The following is a 15,801-nucleotide window of genomic DNA, read 5'->3' as shown; positions in this document are numbered from 1 at the left end:
GAGTCAACTAGCTGAAAAAAAATCAAATGAAAGCAAAATCAAAACAACTGATGATGAATTCTTACCATATATGTGCTAGAAGATTCTGAGACAACCCTGAGTGTATAAAAATATCCTTCACTTCTTGGCCGCTCACATAGCCATCCATGTCCATATCAGTTTTTAAGAAAATTTCATCATATCGCACCTTATCAGACAGTGGTACCACCCAATTCACAGATGGCTGAAAAACAAAAAGGTTTTTTTTACTTTAGCCAAAACCAAACACAACCTTTATTAATACACTGAGGGCTCACCTGTGCATAATGCTGAGTACCCTCAAAGCCCACAGTAATTGAGAGGTGCACAACATATTGTAGGATCAAGCCTATAGAGTCCACTGACATTTCCCTTCACTTCAGTAATGTATCAAGATTAATATTGTATGTGACCACCTCACAAATACTGAGAAACAGAATGTTCATAAACTGGATACATTCTTCCTACTTATAAAAATCATAGAATCATAGAATATCAGGGTTGGAAGGGATCTCAGGAGGTCATCTAGTCTAACCCCCTGCTCAAAGCAGGACCGATCCCCAATTAAATCATCCCAGCCAGGGCTTTGTCTAACTTACTAACTTAGAGACTTACTAACACTCCAGACAGGCGTGCTTATTGACAGTACTCTTCACTGCAACTCAGGAGATCCATACTGGAGTCCTGGGCGCACATCCATCCCTACACTGCTGCTAGGGCTGATGCAGGGACAAGCTCCCACTTTTGTGAGCCCAACCTACTGGTCATGCCAGTAAGATTCATACTAAAAGAGAATTCACCCTTTAACATTCAGCTCTCCCCACATCCTGTGACATCATTTGTTTTCAAAACATAAAATACTTTCTCTCAAAAAAGTGTTTTCCTTGGAAAGAAAAGTGATCCAGCAAAAAGTCATTTCACTGTTTTGCACAGTTCATCGCAAAGGATATAAAAATTAACGTGAGATGTGTACCTGTGTTTGCTTGATGCTGTGTTTGGGTGACAAACTTCCTGTGCTATTCAGGCTGTTTACACTGCCATGGGATGGGGTAGAACGAAGGCTATCTTTAGGTGGAGGACTTGCAGGAAGAACAGGAACTGCACCAGGAAAAACTGGTGTCTTCTTTCTTTTGGAAGGTGGTATAAGTGGGGGGGGTAATACTGAGGGAACTGGCTCCTTCTCAAGAGCTCTATATACCAAATGCATTGCCTGCAAAGGCAAAAGGTAAAAATATCTGTAATACACCAATGAAGAGAGGAACACACAACAAAAAGTTTCCAATGGTAAGTGTCCAAAATACTAGAGAGAAGGAGATAAACATGATAAGAGAAAAGATCAGAAATACAGGTCAGAGCAGAGATGTACAGGACTTTGAACGCAGGACAAAACATTTAAACTTGATACTCTGGGCAAGGGAGAGCCAGAGGAGGGTTTCAAGGAAGAAGGCCATTTTAGTGGCTGTAATTTGAATGATCTGGAGTAGGGCACAGTGTGAATAATGAGCAGCCAGAAAGGAGGAGTTTGCAATGCTCAAGACTAAGTTCAAGGAAGCAATAACACCTATACATTGCTTTGTCAAACTTTTAATGAATTCAGAATTTAAAACCTACCACAGCAAATTCATCCTTGTCCAGGTGTCCATCTTTGTCAATATCACTGAGATCCCAGACCTACAGTGTTTGACAAAAATTAAAGTTGAAGAACATGTTACAACCAATTTTATTAAAGTATAAGTTAATAAGTAGGTTAGAAAACATTAAACGTTTTAAGAATGTTAATGCCCTTTAGAAATTTGAGGTGCGTTTTCTGAAGATCATATTAGTTATGGTAATATACATAGAAGTATATGTTTGGGGCTGACAAGAGGCATAAAGGGATACAAAGTCTCATCTGCTCTAGCACTTATACTTCAGCCTATGTCATCATAACTAATATGATTATGATGGAGAGGCTGTGTGGTACCGTGGAGAGGAGACAGGATGGGGATGCAGGAGACGTGGGCTCTATTTCCCAGCTCTGGCAGAGATTGCTGTGTGACTTTAAGCAAGTCTCTTTATCTTCTTGTGGCTGTTTCCTTTCCCACACCTTATCTGTCTTGTCTATTTAAACTGTAAGCTACCTGGGGCAGGACTGTTTCATTTATATAGAGCCTAGACATCACCAAAAAAGAAATAATAATACTAAGTCTGAAGCCTTTTAACACCAAGTGCAGCATAATGTTCAAGTGCAAGATTAAGCAATTCACTTATCATTCACATCAAGGCAAAGAAGGAAGTGGTCTTTCATGGTCAGAATGAAAGCATATTTCAGGAGAGATGGGGCTCAGGCTGAACTAGTTGGAACCCAAACTTGGCCCTGGCACAGAACACTTCTCTGTGGACTAGTGTATATAATTAAGAATATGGCTGAAAAGAAAAAAAAAAGAAAAATTGTTTAGGGATGTTTACTGCATGTATTACATATTTGTGAGGGGAGCCCCAGAAGTTCAAAGCTATTGCTCAAAAATAGTACAGAATGTGTAACAAAAGTACAATGCAACACTATTTAAAACCCTTGGTTTACTGATGCTTTCACAGAACAACCTGTTCCAGAGTACATGCATGATAGCTGGAGTTTATATTTACAGTTGGTTTAATAGCTCCTAGTTAGGAAAAAAAAGCTAGTAGGATATAATGCACTAAAAGGCATTATTGCTTAGGTGAGGACAGCTTTTCTAACCAAGAGGCATTCACTTTCCTTTTAAACTGACTTGCTTTTCAATGTAATAATTTTTAAATTCAAGTTCTTGGTCTTGAAAGAATACAAGACAAATTAAGCTGGTCTAGCCTAGGGCCAAGTTTTTTTGTTGTTTTGCTTTTAAATGGAGTATTTATTTAAGTGTCTAAATAATGGTTTAGAGAGCATAACTTTAGGCAGCCATTTTTTAAAAATCTTGGCCTAGATCTGAACTATTGCTTCCATTTAAAGTAATGCTGTTATGAAGAGTTATATTACATATTTAATTTCACTAGAAAGAGAAGTTACATTAAAAAATGGTTAGGAAAATTTGCTGCACACTTACCCTTCCTAGGATATCAAGAGGTAGCTTTGAGTTCATCAGTACTGGTTTTACTTTGTCTCCTGAAAGTAAACCATTTACTGGCAAAAGGCTTTCAAAAATACCATCAAATTTTGCTTTTTCTTCCACCTAGTTGGTAAGAAATAGCCTGAATAAGTAAAAAAGTGTGCCTGTGTGAGTGTCGAAAATTAAATCTTGCAAGAAACTAAGTGACTGGTCAGTAATTTATCATTTTAACTTCCTAGTTTCCCAGCACACACCTGTATGCTATATCCTAAACACTGTGCTGTATTTTGATGTAAAACTCATGGGACAGGCTTTAGGACCTTATTTTTCTCAGTATGAAAACAAGCTTTCTGGAAATTACAGGACTGGGTTACAATATGCATCTCTCTAGTGTTCTAGAAAGACAAAGCATTTTGATTCACATATTGGTGCCCAGATTTTAAGTTATGAAACTTTCAGAGATCATTTACACTACTAAGAAGTGTTACTTCCAAAGATTTTGCTTTCTACATTATAATATAATATACAAACTAGAAACCTTTATTTAAATGATTTGATAATTTAAATTTTCTACAAGCAGAAATTTTATTCTACATTTATAACATAAAATTAGAAAATTAAGTTATAAATATAGGATATGTAGCAAAAATTACTGTTTTCATTAGACCATACAACAGGCACCAAAGAAATCATAATCTTAGAAGGTTGTGGGTTCAAGTTCCAAACTAATACTTGGGGATGGGATTGGTGAAGTGCTTCATTGTTCTTTAGACCAGTGGTTCTCAAAGCTGGTCTGCTGCTTGTTCAGGGAAAGCCCCTGATGGGCCGGACCGGTTTGTTTACCTGCCACGTCCGCAGGTTCGGCCGATCGTGGCTCCCACTGGCCATGGTTCGCCGCTCCAGGCCAATGGGGGCTGCAGGAAGCGGCGTGGGCCAAGGGACGTGCTGGCCGACCTTCCTGCAGCCCCCATTGGCCTGGAGCGGCGAACCGCAGCCAGTGGGAGCTGCGATCGGCCGAACCTGTGGATGCGGCTGGTAAACAAACCGGTCCGGCCCGCCAGGGTCTTTCCCTGAACAAGCAGGGGGACCGGCTTTGAGAACCACTGCTTTAGATCAAACATTAACTCAAAGTGCCTTCTGCTCTGACTCTGGCAGATAGGCATAAAATAAAAATCTTAGCGCATAACCCTCATGTCCTGGACAATGCTTCTTACAAATATTATACCAAATGCTGACAGAGACTTGTAACAATACTTATATTAAATATAGAAGTATATAAAAATCCATATTCAGTACTGTGTAATGTTCACACGTCTACTTCAATAAAGGAAGGTGTTCCAAAATAGGAAGTATGTTCTCTTGGTAAAATTAATCTATCAAACACAGCTGCCAGAAACAGAATTTACATTTAAAGAATGGATTCAAATGTACTATCTTGCACACTTACCCTAACGGCCCAGTGAGCCTCTGTTGAAGGAGGTGTGATCAATAAGGGACTGCTAGTGTCATGCTAAAATGAAAAACATAAATATGTTTATGCACATGTAGCTTTCTCTTTAATATTTAAATGTTTTACATATGGATATTGATATGAAGTATTTCACTTGTTATACTGAAAAGAAAAACGAACTCTTGCATATCTTAACCAAATAACAAAAACTTGAAATGTCATATTATTATTATTATTTATTTGTATTATTGTAGCACCTAAAAGCCTAGTCACTAACCAGGACCTCATTGTAGTAGGCGCAGTACAAACACAGAACAAAAAGACAATCCCTGACCCAAAGAGTTTACAATTTATGTCCTGTAACTATTATGAGACTAATTTGTAAAGTAGAAAAGATTTCCCAAGTTTTCATTTTAAGTTTCAGTTCTAAACTTAAAATATCACTTACAAATTTAGGAGGTGGTATAGTCAAGTTTAGATTGCTCAAGTTAACATCATGGCCATTCTGTGCACATGCTACGAGTCGCAATGCAACATAGAAACCCTACAAATTCAAACACAACAAGTAAATGCAGGGCATTCTGTTAATAAAAACAAGCAATCTAACTCACTGTTTTTAAGCAGGATAATTGGTATATTGTTTTTAATGATACTATGCAGATACCATTGCTTAAATGATGAAACCACATTTGAGGAAATGTTGAATTAGTTGCTCTCACACTCCCACCCCTTCCATTCATTTCTACCTTTATATATTTCTACAGATGGGTTTTTAAAGAAAAGAAAAGGAGACTTTGCAACAACTTTATGTACAGCCTTTTTGGCTTAAGGAAAGAAACCCAGTCAATTGTATACATTCTAAAAAATGCTTTCCCACAATTAAACCATTGTTGCCAAACACTTTTTCTTAAAAATGAACTAAGTTTTTGTTTAACAATCCCAAACCCCACAACCTGCAAAAGCTATTTAATATCCCAAATCATTAACAATATATGGATAGACTTAGCCATTACATTTTAAAACGAAATTTGAAAAGCCGTTCTTCATTCATTTATTTGTCAAATCCTGAGTTCACGTTTTGTATCTTTCTTCCAAAAACTGATGCCATTACAAACACCCATAGGAGCTGCCAGCATACGGTTGCATTCCCTGTTCTGCCTTTGCAATGGAAGCATACAATCCTGAACTCAAGATCTGGCAAGTAAGTGATAGAAATTGCTTTTTAAATATATTTTAATGAATGTATTTGTCATTTAAGCTTAAATGGTCTGTTGGTGATTTGTGATATTAAATAATTTTTAAAATGTTTTCTTAATACTTTGAAGTTCACCTTCAATTCTTTTTTAAATTTCTTGGACTTTAATCATATCAAAATATTGTCAAATGCCCATATTTGCTACAGTATTTGATTAGTTTATTTTCATAATTTTTGTTAACCACAAATATCTAGAGTATTTTTAATAAATTGTGACAGAGTGCTGAGAATCAGCAGCCAAACCAGCACTCTAGTCACTGTAAGTCCAATCTGTTTTTCCCAGTGAAGGGCCTGATTGAGGGAAGCAGGGGCTAATTACTAGATCAGTCTAAGCTCACGGAGCTAAGGAGCTATTTATTCACTAACTGGAAGAGTAGAAAGGCACAGGAAAGAAGTGTAAGGGAGAAATGAGAGAAAGAGAAAGGGTTGGAGAGGATAGGCAGGGCCAGGGTAAAGGGAGATCTCTGCGTGGATGATGTTTGTATGTCACTGTAAACAAGAGTTGCTGCATGGGACTGTAAATGGGTGGTTGTTGAGATAAACACCAATAAACTACATGTTGATGTTTACAAACTGGAGGTATTAGAGCCATTTGAATGAGAAGACAGTAGAAAAGGACTGCGCCCTGTCACGCGTGCATTTATTTTTTCAGATAATAAATGACAGAAAAATATAATAAATAATTAATAGAAATATCTCCAGATTATCCATATTAAATCATTTTAATTAAATTAGTTTAGAATAGTAGATACATATCTGGGTATGAGGAGCACTGAAAAAGGCCTTTAGGCAGTAAAGCATGTAAGCACATGTGTAACGTCAATGGAACTTAAGTACTATCCTGAATCAGGATGCTTTCCTGAATCAGGGCCAAAGTGTGTATGGTTATATGATAGATTTATGTTCATGTTCACTGCACATTTTATATACCTGTTTATCCAAGTACCCTTTACCCTCTGGGTCAGCCAAATCCCATATCTGTGGAAATAAAAATCATGATAACATGTATTTTTGTAAGTAATTTATCTTGGAAAGCTCAAATAGAAAACATTAGTACTTGAACTGTTTGTTTTATATTTCAACATTTGAACTGCAAATTTGCTTTAAAAATTTTAAACCTCAAATTGTTGTATATGTAAAAAAGAAAGTGCTCTTTATTTTAAAGTCAAATCCTTCTTCACATAAAACCACATGCAAATTCCATTGAAGTAAATGGGAGTCTGTCCATTACCTTTAATGACCTTTGGATCAGGCCCTTATGTCCTACAGTCTGAATTTCTCTTCCATTAGAGATCACATCATAACCAACATACACAGAACATTGTATGATCTACAATGATCAAATGATCTAGCATTTTCCTGCACTCCCTAGCCTGCAGTTGTAGAGAGGAGCCCCCACTCCCTTCCAATAATCCTGAACTCATGACAGATAAGTCATGGAGGTAAGTGAAGGAGAAACAGATTTGCTAATATTTTGTTTTAAAATTAGTAATTTAAAATCTTATTGTGTAATCTCTAATCAATCACTGTCATCTTTAATTCATTCCTCATCACAGCTAGTCTCTTTCTCTCTCAATAGGTTCTTATATCACCCTTATCACCACGGTATCTAAGCGCCTTCCAGTAGTCCAATAAATGATGTGATTAACTGGTTACTTCTCTTTTACATATCTTCAGAATCTACACTTTCTTCATAGCCTCCACCATTAAAACTTTTATTCAATCCCTGGCCATCTCCCACTTTGATTACTGTAACAATCTCTTGTCTGGCTTCACAGAATCACACCTCTCCCAGCTCCTCTCTGTCCACATTTTCCTCCTCCACTGCTTCCTACACAATTCCCCCTCTTTGGATCCCTGCATTGGTGGATTCCTGTCTCTTCCCTTCATTTTCAGTTTCCTTTTCCTCATCCATATATCTCAATATCTCTGTTCCCAGTTCCCCCTACTGCTACTTACATTCTTCTCAGTCATCTTGTCTGACTGCTTACTCCCTTTGTCTCCTGTTCCCACTCTAACCTTTGTGCCTTCTCAGATGCTGTCTCATGTGCACAGAACAGTCTCATTGACAAGGCGCTCGCTCTTCAAGCAATTCTTTATATGACCTTATTATTAAGGTCATCTTCCTTATACTGAACTGTTTTATCTTGTGTGTTATAAACTTTTTGGGGCTCTTAAAATATCCACAGAAGCAGAGCTTTAGTCAGTGCAACCAAGGGAGTAACAACCAATCTACAGGTACCTGGAGTTCAGAAAAATCAGAGGTGCACTGTATTGCACACTCTCTCTAGCAAACCACATCCACATTCACTCAATACCAGCTGTGATCATAATGCACAGAAAAATACTGTATAATGTATATGTATCCCCATATAAACACACACATACTTAACTTACTTTTCCAAGGATAATGTCTGGAAGACCTGATTTTTTAAGGAACAGTGCAGCTTCACTAGCCCCAACTCTCCCTGTGTATGTTGGATCTACCTGGAAAACAAAAATTAACTGACTTAAGTATGTCAGCTACAAAAGCAAAAGTGGAGAATGGAGATTCTCCTGTCCCTTAACCACCCAATAATAGAGCAATATTACCACACAGCAGAGGGAACACTGCAAGAAACTAGACTTACAAAGGGGGAAAACAATTAAAAAAAAAAAAGTATTAAAAACATACCTGTTTGTAATAAGTCTCATACAATGGATTCCCAGTGGAAAGCTAAAAAACAAAAAGGGTTGGTGGGTGGGATAAAAAATGAGAAAAGCAAAAATGGACCATGATCAAACATATTCCACTTTCAGGGAATGTCAAAAAAGCACATCCTGATATGAAACAAATTAATTTAAATTATTATTTCAGTATCACTAATATTACATATTTAAAATAAAAAAAACATATATTATGATATTGTTACAAATTTAACACCTTAAAGTTCTGAATCTAAAAATTAGGGTTCTGACTGTATTGTTAATTGGACACACAACATGCTTACAGAAAGCTCTCAACAATAAAGTTTAATATTCATATTTAACCCTGATCCTGAGTTACAGAAGTCTGCCTGCATGAACCCATTTTGCAGAATTGGGATACAGAAACATAAGTTTGAGATAAACATATGCAATGTAACCAAATTAACATTACCATGAGAACTGTAACACCAGTGACTTGAGAGTTTAGATTTTTTTTTAACATTAATGTTCTGTTATTCAAAAGCAGCAAACAGTATTAAACCGTGTATAGCTTGTCCCCCCCTCCACAGCCTTCCCAACACTTAAAGTCATTGTGATGGGGTGGACGAGGCCTTATGGGCCTGCCACACCCTGGCCCAGAAAAGGGCAGTAGAAAGGTCTACATCGGCTGTGTGGGAAGTAGCCAATCAGGGCCAAGCAGGTCAGTATAAGGAGAGCTGCAGGTCTAGCATGAGTTTAGTTCCCTGTTAGAACTGGAGGAGAGTGGATAGTGCTCTAGCTTGGCTGCTAGGACTCCATAAAGACAAGGCCCTGAGGTAAGGATAAAGAATGTATGGCAACCATGGGAAAGTGGCCCAGAGAATTATAGCAGTAACCTAGTTTATTTAAAGGGACATTGTGATTGGCTGCTATCTATAGGGCCCCTGGGTGGGACCTGGTGTAGAGGCTGGTGTTGGTCTCTACCCACCCTCCACTCCCCCCCACACAAAAAAAGTAGCCTGGACTTTGAGGCACCCCAGAAGGGGAACTGAACTGTAGTAGCCCAGCTGAAGAACTAGGCCAGAAAGGCCCTGAGAGGGTGAAGATGCTGCCTCCAGGGAAGGAGCCCTAGGGTGCTGTTCTAGTCTGGAGCAGGGACAAAGAGAAACATTAAAAATATGAAGTCAAACACTCAAAAGTTAGGAAAAGCCAGAATTAAATTACCTCTGAAATCTTAATTCAGCCCTCCTGTGTGTTTGTAATTATGTAGGTGTTTAAAAAAAGCAAACTGAAAAAAACAGAAATTCCATCATGTGGAATCATAGGTAGCACCCTCACTGGTCATCAGTAGGGCTGAAACTTTGCACACTACAGACCTCTTAAGCTAGAGGTTCTTGTCAACTGCTGGAAATAGCCCACTTTGATTATCACTACAAAAATTCCCCTCCTGCTGGTAATAGCTCACCTGATCTCTGTGTGTATATAATGTCTTCTGCAGTTTCCACAGTATGCATCCGATGAAGTGAGCTGTAGCTCATGAAAGCTCATGCTCAAATAAATTGGTTAGTCTCTAAGGTGCCACAAGTACTCCTTTTCTTTTTGTGAATACAGACTAACACGGCTGTTACTCTGAAATCTGATCACTCTCGTTACAGTGTGTATGGTAACACCCATTGTTTCATGTTCTCTGTGTATGTAAATCTCCCCACTGTATTTTGCACTGAATGCATCCGATGAAGTGAGCTATAGCTCACTTCAAGCTTATGCTAAAATAAATTTGTTAGTCTAAGGTACCACAAGTACTCCTTTTCTTTTTGCGGATACAGACTAACACAGTTGCTAATCTGAAAAGAGTAAGTGATAGCATTAATAAATTGACATCCTCTTCATGGATCTTCACTAGTGGAGGATGAGACCCATTTTGCAAAAGGGTTTCCACAAAAATTTATGACTACAGAGAATCAGTGAGATTCAATCTTTGGCTCATTCCAAATTTTGGAGGGGACTGACCCTTCTGTTCCTGTTCCCCCACACCTAACACATTCTGTCACATCCCCTCCACCCTGTCCCTGTACTGTCTCTCTCCCACCAGCTTCTTGTCCTAGTCTCCTCACCTAGTCCATTCCAGTCTCCACCTCTGAGGGTCTTCATGCTAGTCCATGTCTCCCCTCTGGGCTGTCCTAGTGAGTCTTCCCTCCCCAGGCTCATTGCCCAGCCAGCGTCTGTCCAACTCAGCTCCCAGATCTCCTCCCCTTAGGTCACAATCCTAAATCTTCTCCTTGCCAGACTCTTTGTCCCAATCTGCTCCCTCTGCCACACCTGCCCCTCCTCCGTAGGTCTGGCTTATTCTCTCTCTATTCTAACCAAACTGTTTCCTCCTCAATGCTGCCTGAGTGCCTGTTCCCCAGAGGGAACATTGAGAGAACAAGAGTGAGTCTCCATAGTCTCAGTTCTGGTCTGTGACATAGTGACTTGCAACAATTGGCAGGAAAGTCCTGCTCAGCCCATGTAGTCCTGGGTTGGCACAAGCCTGGTACAGACAGAATATTCAAAGAATCTAGAGGCCAATCTCTACTGCGCATATGCAAACTTAGATTCCCCCCCCCCCCCCGAGTCTTATAAGATGGCTAAACTTGGGCTTTTATTTTTCCCCATGGGAATAGCAAAGAGTTCATCCCTGACACAAAGGCAACCCCTTGCCAAAATTTCAAGCTCCTGGAGGCACACTAGCACTACAGCTTCTCAAGAAAACAGTAAGGTTGTGCAGTTTTTTGTTTTATAATCATGGGCAAAATGACATTTTTCCCCTACCCTCTAAATTTCCTCAGAAATGGCTGAACCATTTTTGTTGAAAATTTCTTAAAATATGCAGGCTGAGGCAGATACTTGACATGGGAAATTCTAAGCCAAATATTTAAAAATTGGCAAAGATATAGGCAATTGAAAACAGGGTCTTATATGGGGAAATGTCAGGTAACCTGAAGTACAGGCGGAGCTGGAAGCACTGCCTGTAATTACGCACATGGGTGTGCACACACATCTTGTGTCTTAACAGAATCAGAAGCAAGTGCTTGATGTGCAATTAGGAAGGGAAGAATTCTGGCTTTCCAACAGTATACAGTTCCCATTCTGAGTTATGATCGGTGCACAGCTGAATATTGCTCATCCTTCACTTTGACCATTTTTGGAGGTGTCTGTGCATATTTGTGGAAAGATGGAAATGGTCTGTATCAATTTTTCTTTGGCAAGCTAATAGAAATCTATGGGGAGATGAAATAGTTGGCAGAGTGCTGGTGAGGTAAGAAATACATAATTAAATTTGTCAGAGGGTATCACCACCACTTTCTGTTTTGATATAGCATTGAGATTTGATTTTATATGCATGCTTTTAGGCACTGATCCTGTGAACACTCATGTACATGCTTAACTTTAAACACCAGAAAGCCCTACTGATTTAAAATTAATGCAACTATTCACGTGCTGAAAATTAAGCACATGCTGCTTTGCAGAACTGGAACCTTAGACTGTATAAAACAGAAGGTACAATGTAACAAACCTTCATTTACTGGGAACATTACTGATATATTATAAGCACCTCACATTTTTGCATTCTATATAAACAACAAAAATAATTCAGCTCATTTGAGTCAACATTTAAATGTTGACAATCACTTATGTCTAGTCTTATTCTGGATGCCTCCATGTAAGGATACTTAAATTATATTACATTCCCCACTCCCCATTCTTTTGTATTCCATTTTGGTGGGTTTTTACTTAATGACTTGCCAGAATATTTTGAAGTAAATGTAAAAATTCAAGGTGGTTCTTTCATTTCCTCTACAATTATATGTATTCCCTTAAATAAAATTGTAATGCATTGACAGTTCTGTATAGGCAAAACATCTTTTCCAAGGAAACGAAACAACACTGTTAACTAATTAGAAAATGTATTAATGTTGAAAGAACTACATCCTGTCCATAGTAAGAAGACTTATTATTTCAGTAACATATACAAATTGCATTAAAAAGAGAATACCAAAAGAACTTGGAACAACAATTTCCCAAACATCAAAGGAGACGTGTGCAACTAACCATATAAAAGCAGGATTTCTAGTATGGTAAATATCTGAGACTTGCCATATGGGGTACATTTTATGAATCCACTTTAAAACTGTTTTACCTACTTTATTAGATGAGTCTTTAGCAAGTACTATATCTACCAAGTTCTAAGAAAGAAAAGTTCCCCTCTGAAGCCTAAGATATCACAAATGGTAGCTTGATATGAAAGGCCAGAGTCTAATCAGATTTAAATTGTAAACATCCATACAGATCAAACTTCTAGTATGGTATTTACACACTAGTGGGTTTTCTTTTAGATGTTTGTCAGCCATATTGTTGATCAGATCAGAAATGCTTTATCACAATTAGGGTGATTAGGGTAGAATTTTTTCCCTATAAAGTTTAAGCAAAATCATGAAAGCAAAGTGCCTCCACAAGGACAGTCCTTTGCTTCCTTTGTATATTTTTGTTTAGCATTAATTAATAGACGGAATGCTTGCCATCTTTCACTTAAAAATTCTGTCTTATCCATCTGGGGTATGTGTGATTACAGCCTTGTTGCAACCACAGCCAACTTTAGAATTTTCTTTGCTAGCAACTTAGCAAGAATACAAATTAGCAACAGTGACAAACATATTTGGGGCCAATCAGGGCTCTGATCTGTACCCAAAAAAGGCTAGAAAGCAACACACTCTCCCATAATAAGGCACTTGATAAATTGTGTTGTACAACCAATTATGTTTCCACAATGTTTTGTCACACTTTGAGGAATTATGTCAACCATTTTCTCTTTAAAAAGACCCACGTTATTTCTTCAGAGCGCTAAAATGTGTCTAAAGTAATTATTCTGAGCATGCTGATTGATACCTACTGTTTGAAGACTTAAGTCCACTGGAGTTTCACTCTGCTATTCTTAAAAGCAGTGCAAAATATGGTTTCTTTTAACTTATTACTCATGGCCAGTACATGGAACACTTGAGTTTGTATGGCACAGTAAGTTGTGTAAACAATATCAAACAACTATTTTGCAAAAGTCTGACTTCTGAACAGATTCATCAAGGTAACTAGTCCTGTTTCTCCCACAATGATCGTTACACACAACTTGTCAGACTTCAAGAGCAAGAGTTACTTGACTTTATATCAGAAACCCAATTCAGCAAGTTGCTTGAGCTTTTAAAGCTTTATACAAGAGAACATGGATTTCAGGGGTGAAATTTAAAAGTGAAATGGAAACATTTTAGAAAATATTAAAAGTTATGTGAAGCCAGAGAGGATTATGTTGCAAAGACCGCATGGATCTATGTATCCAAGTAAAGTCCCACAAACTGCAAGAGAAGATAGAACCCTGAGCATGGGACTTGGGGGGAGGGAAGACTTAATAAATAACTATCAAGTGGAAACATTTTATTAGTTACTTATTTGGGTTCTGGAGCTCCCAGTTAACTGTAAACCTTCTTGCTGACAAATACCAGGAATGTGTAATGCCATTAGTAATATCTAGTGCCTTCCTCACTTGAAATCTAGATCAGATTTGCCTATAAATATTCAAATACACTTGGAAGATTAATGACAGTTGTCATCCTAAATACATGACTGATCTAATGCAAGTGGTGAAGACAGGGTTTCACTTCCTAGGAAATCACTTAAGTAATGTCTGCAAAGTGCTTTGCAGACAGAAAGGACTATGTAAGCACCAAATATTGCTGCCATGATTAAGAATTTAGGTAAGCATATAATGGCAAGTGGCTATTACAGACCATCAAATCAACAAGAGGAGCTGGATGAGGCATTTATAAAACCAATCTCCAAAGCACAAGACCAGGAAGTAATGGGAGCCTTTAATTACGCAGACATCTGCTAGAAAAGTAATGCAGTTGTTGGAATGTGTTGGACACTTTATTGTTCCAGAAAGAGGTGGAGGTAACCAGGGGACAGTTCTTTTAGACTTGATTCTGACCAACAGAGAAACTGGTAGCAAATCTGAAGGTGAAAGGCAATTTGGGTGAAAGTGATCATGAAATAAACTTCAGGATCCTAAGGAAAGGAAGGAGTGAGCAGTGGAATAAGGTCATGGGACTTAAACTCCACCCCACTTTAACAAACTCAGAGAACTGGTAGGTAAGGCCCATGGCGGGGGAGAGAATTCAGGATGGCTGGCAATTTCTCAAGGAGAAAATATTAAAGGCATAACTGCAAATTATTCTGAGGCAAAGGAAAGCTGGGAAGACTAGTGAGAGGCCAATATGGGTCTCAGGAGCTCTTTATGTAGGATTCCTTTTTGAGTGTCAAGTCATTAAAGTGGAAACATAGACAACTTGCTAAGGAGGAGTACAAAGGAATAGTACAAGCATGTATGAACAAAATGAGTTACCTGTAGCAAGGGACATAAAAGGCAGTCAGAGGGTTATTTAAATAGGAGCAAGAGATGAATAAAAGCATAGGTTCTCTATTTTGCAGGAAAGGAGAGCTAATAAGTTAAAACTGATATCAAAGCTAAGGTGTTTAATGCCTATCTTGCCTTTATCTGTACTAAAAGCTAAGGGGGACCAAATACTCAGCACAATTAATGTTAACAATAAGGGGGAAGGAAATGCAAGCCAAAATAGAGAAACAGGCTAAAGAATATTTAGATGTGAGATGTAATCAAGTCAGCAGGGCCCAATGAAATTCATCTTAGGGTACTTAAGCAACCAGCTGATACAACATTGGAACTGTTACCAGCTATCTTTGAGAACTCCAGGAGGATGGGTGAGACTCTGGAGTCTTAGTGGATCACAAAGAAGATGAATCAACTATGATGCAGTTTCCAAAAAGGATAACTATTCTTGGATGTATTTACAGGAGTGTCACGTAAGACCTGAGGCAACTGTCCCACCCTATTGGGCCTCAGTGGAGTACTGTATCCAATTCTAGGTACTGCACCTTAGAGACATGAATGAAACTGAGTGAGTCCAGAGCAGAAAGCAACAACAATTATAAAAGGCTGAGAACCTGTCCTATGAGGAAAGGTGTAGAGGTTTAATGTTTTCTGGTTTCTTTTTTTAAACAAAACTGGGCATGGTTAGCCTCTAGAAAGGGGTCGGGGGGGGAAAGGAAACTAAATGGGCTTTAAATATGTTAAGGGCTGTTAGAAAACAGTTGATCACCATCCTCTTCATATGCCCACCAGAAGTAGGGACAAAAGTAATGGACTTAATTTGCAGCAACAGATTTTTTTTAGATATTAGGAAAACTTTTCTAACTATAAATGGAGTTAAGCTCTGGAATAGCCTTCTATGGGAGTTTGT

The 15,801-nt window shown here is 38.3% G+C and overlaps 1 protein-coding gene across 8 annotated transcripts in view; it reads right to left on the bottom strand.

The window, feature by feature from the left end:
- The window catches only part of EPS15L1 (epidermal growth factor receptor pathway substrate 15 like 1), an 80,987-nt gene that overhangs the window by 63,731 nt on the left and 1,455 nt on the right, over positions 1 to 15,801 (bottom strand). For 5 of the 8 annotated variants that reach the window (XR_013344546.1, XM_077805384.1, XM_077805385.1 and 2 more), the window contains exons 2-10: positions 8,463 to 8,504; positions 8,186 to 8,275; positions 6,719 to 6,766; positions 4,982 to 5,077; positions 4,531 to 4,593; positions 3,081 to 3,206; positions 1,630 to 1,689; positions 992 to 1,228; positions 66 to 223 (exon numbers count right to left, since the gene is read on the bottom strand). Coding sequence is in view for 7 of the 8 variants with exons in the window: in XM_077805384.1 (XP_077661510.1) it covers positions 66 to 223; positions 992 to 1,228; positions 1,630 to 1,689; positions 3,081 to 3,206; positions 4,531 to 4,593; positions 4,982 to 5,077; positions 6,719 to 6,766; positions 8,186 to 8,275; positions 8,463 to 8,504 (920 nt within the window). In the remaining variant the exon portion in view is untranslated. Of the gene's footprint in view, positions 1 to 65; positions 224 to 991; positions 1,229 to 1,629; positions 1,690 to 3,080; positions 3,226 to 4,530; positions 4,594 to 4,981; positions 5,078 to 6,718; positions 6,767 to 8,185; positions 8,276 to 8,462; positions 8,505 to 9,920; positions 10,763 to 15,801 lie in introns of those variants that run through there. The other 3 variants (XM_077805389.1, XM_077805388.1, XM_077805391.1) reach the window with 3 other exon arrangements.

This window comes from Eretmochelys imbricata, chromosome 25, assembly GCF_965152235.1.
Source record: "Eretmochelys imbricata isolate rEreImb1 chromosome 25, rEreImb1.hap1, whole genome shotgun sequence".
Lineage (NCBI taxonomy): Eukaryota > Metazoa > Chordata > Testudines > Cheloniidae > Eretmochelys > Eretmochelys imbricata.
The sequence above is the reverse complement of the archived record's forward strand: the minus strand, read 5'-3'. Positions and strand labels throughout refer to the sequence as shown.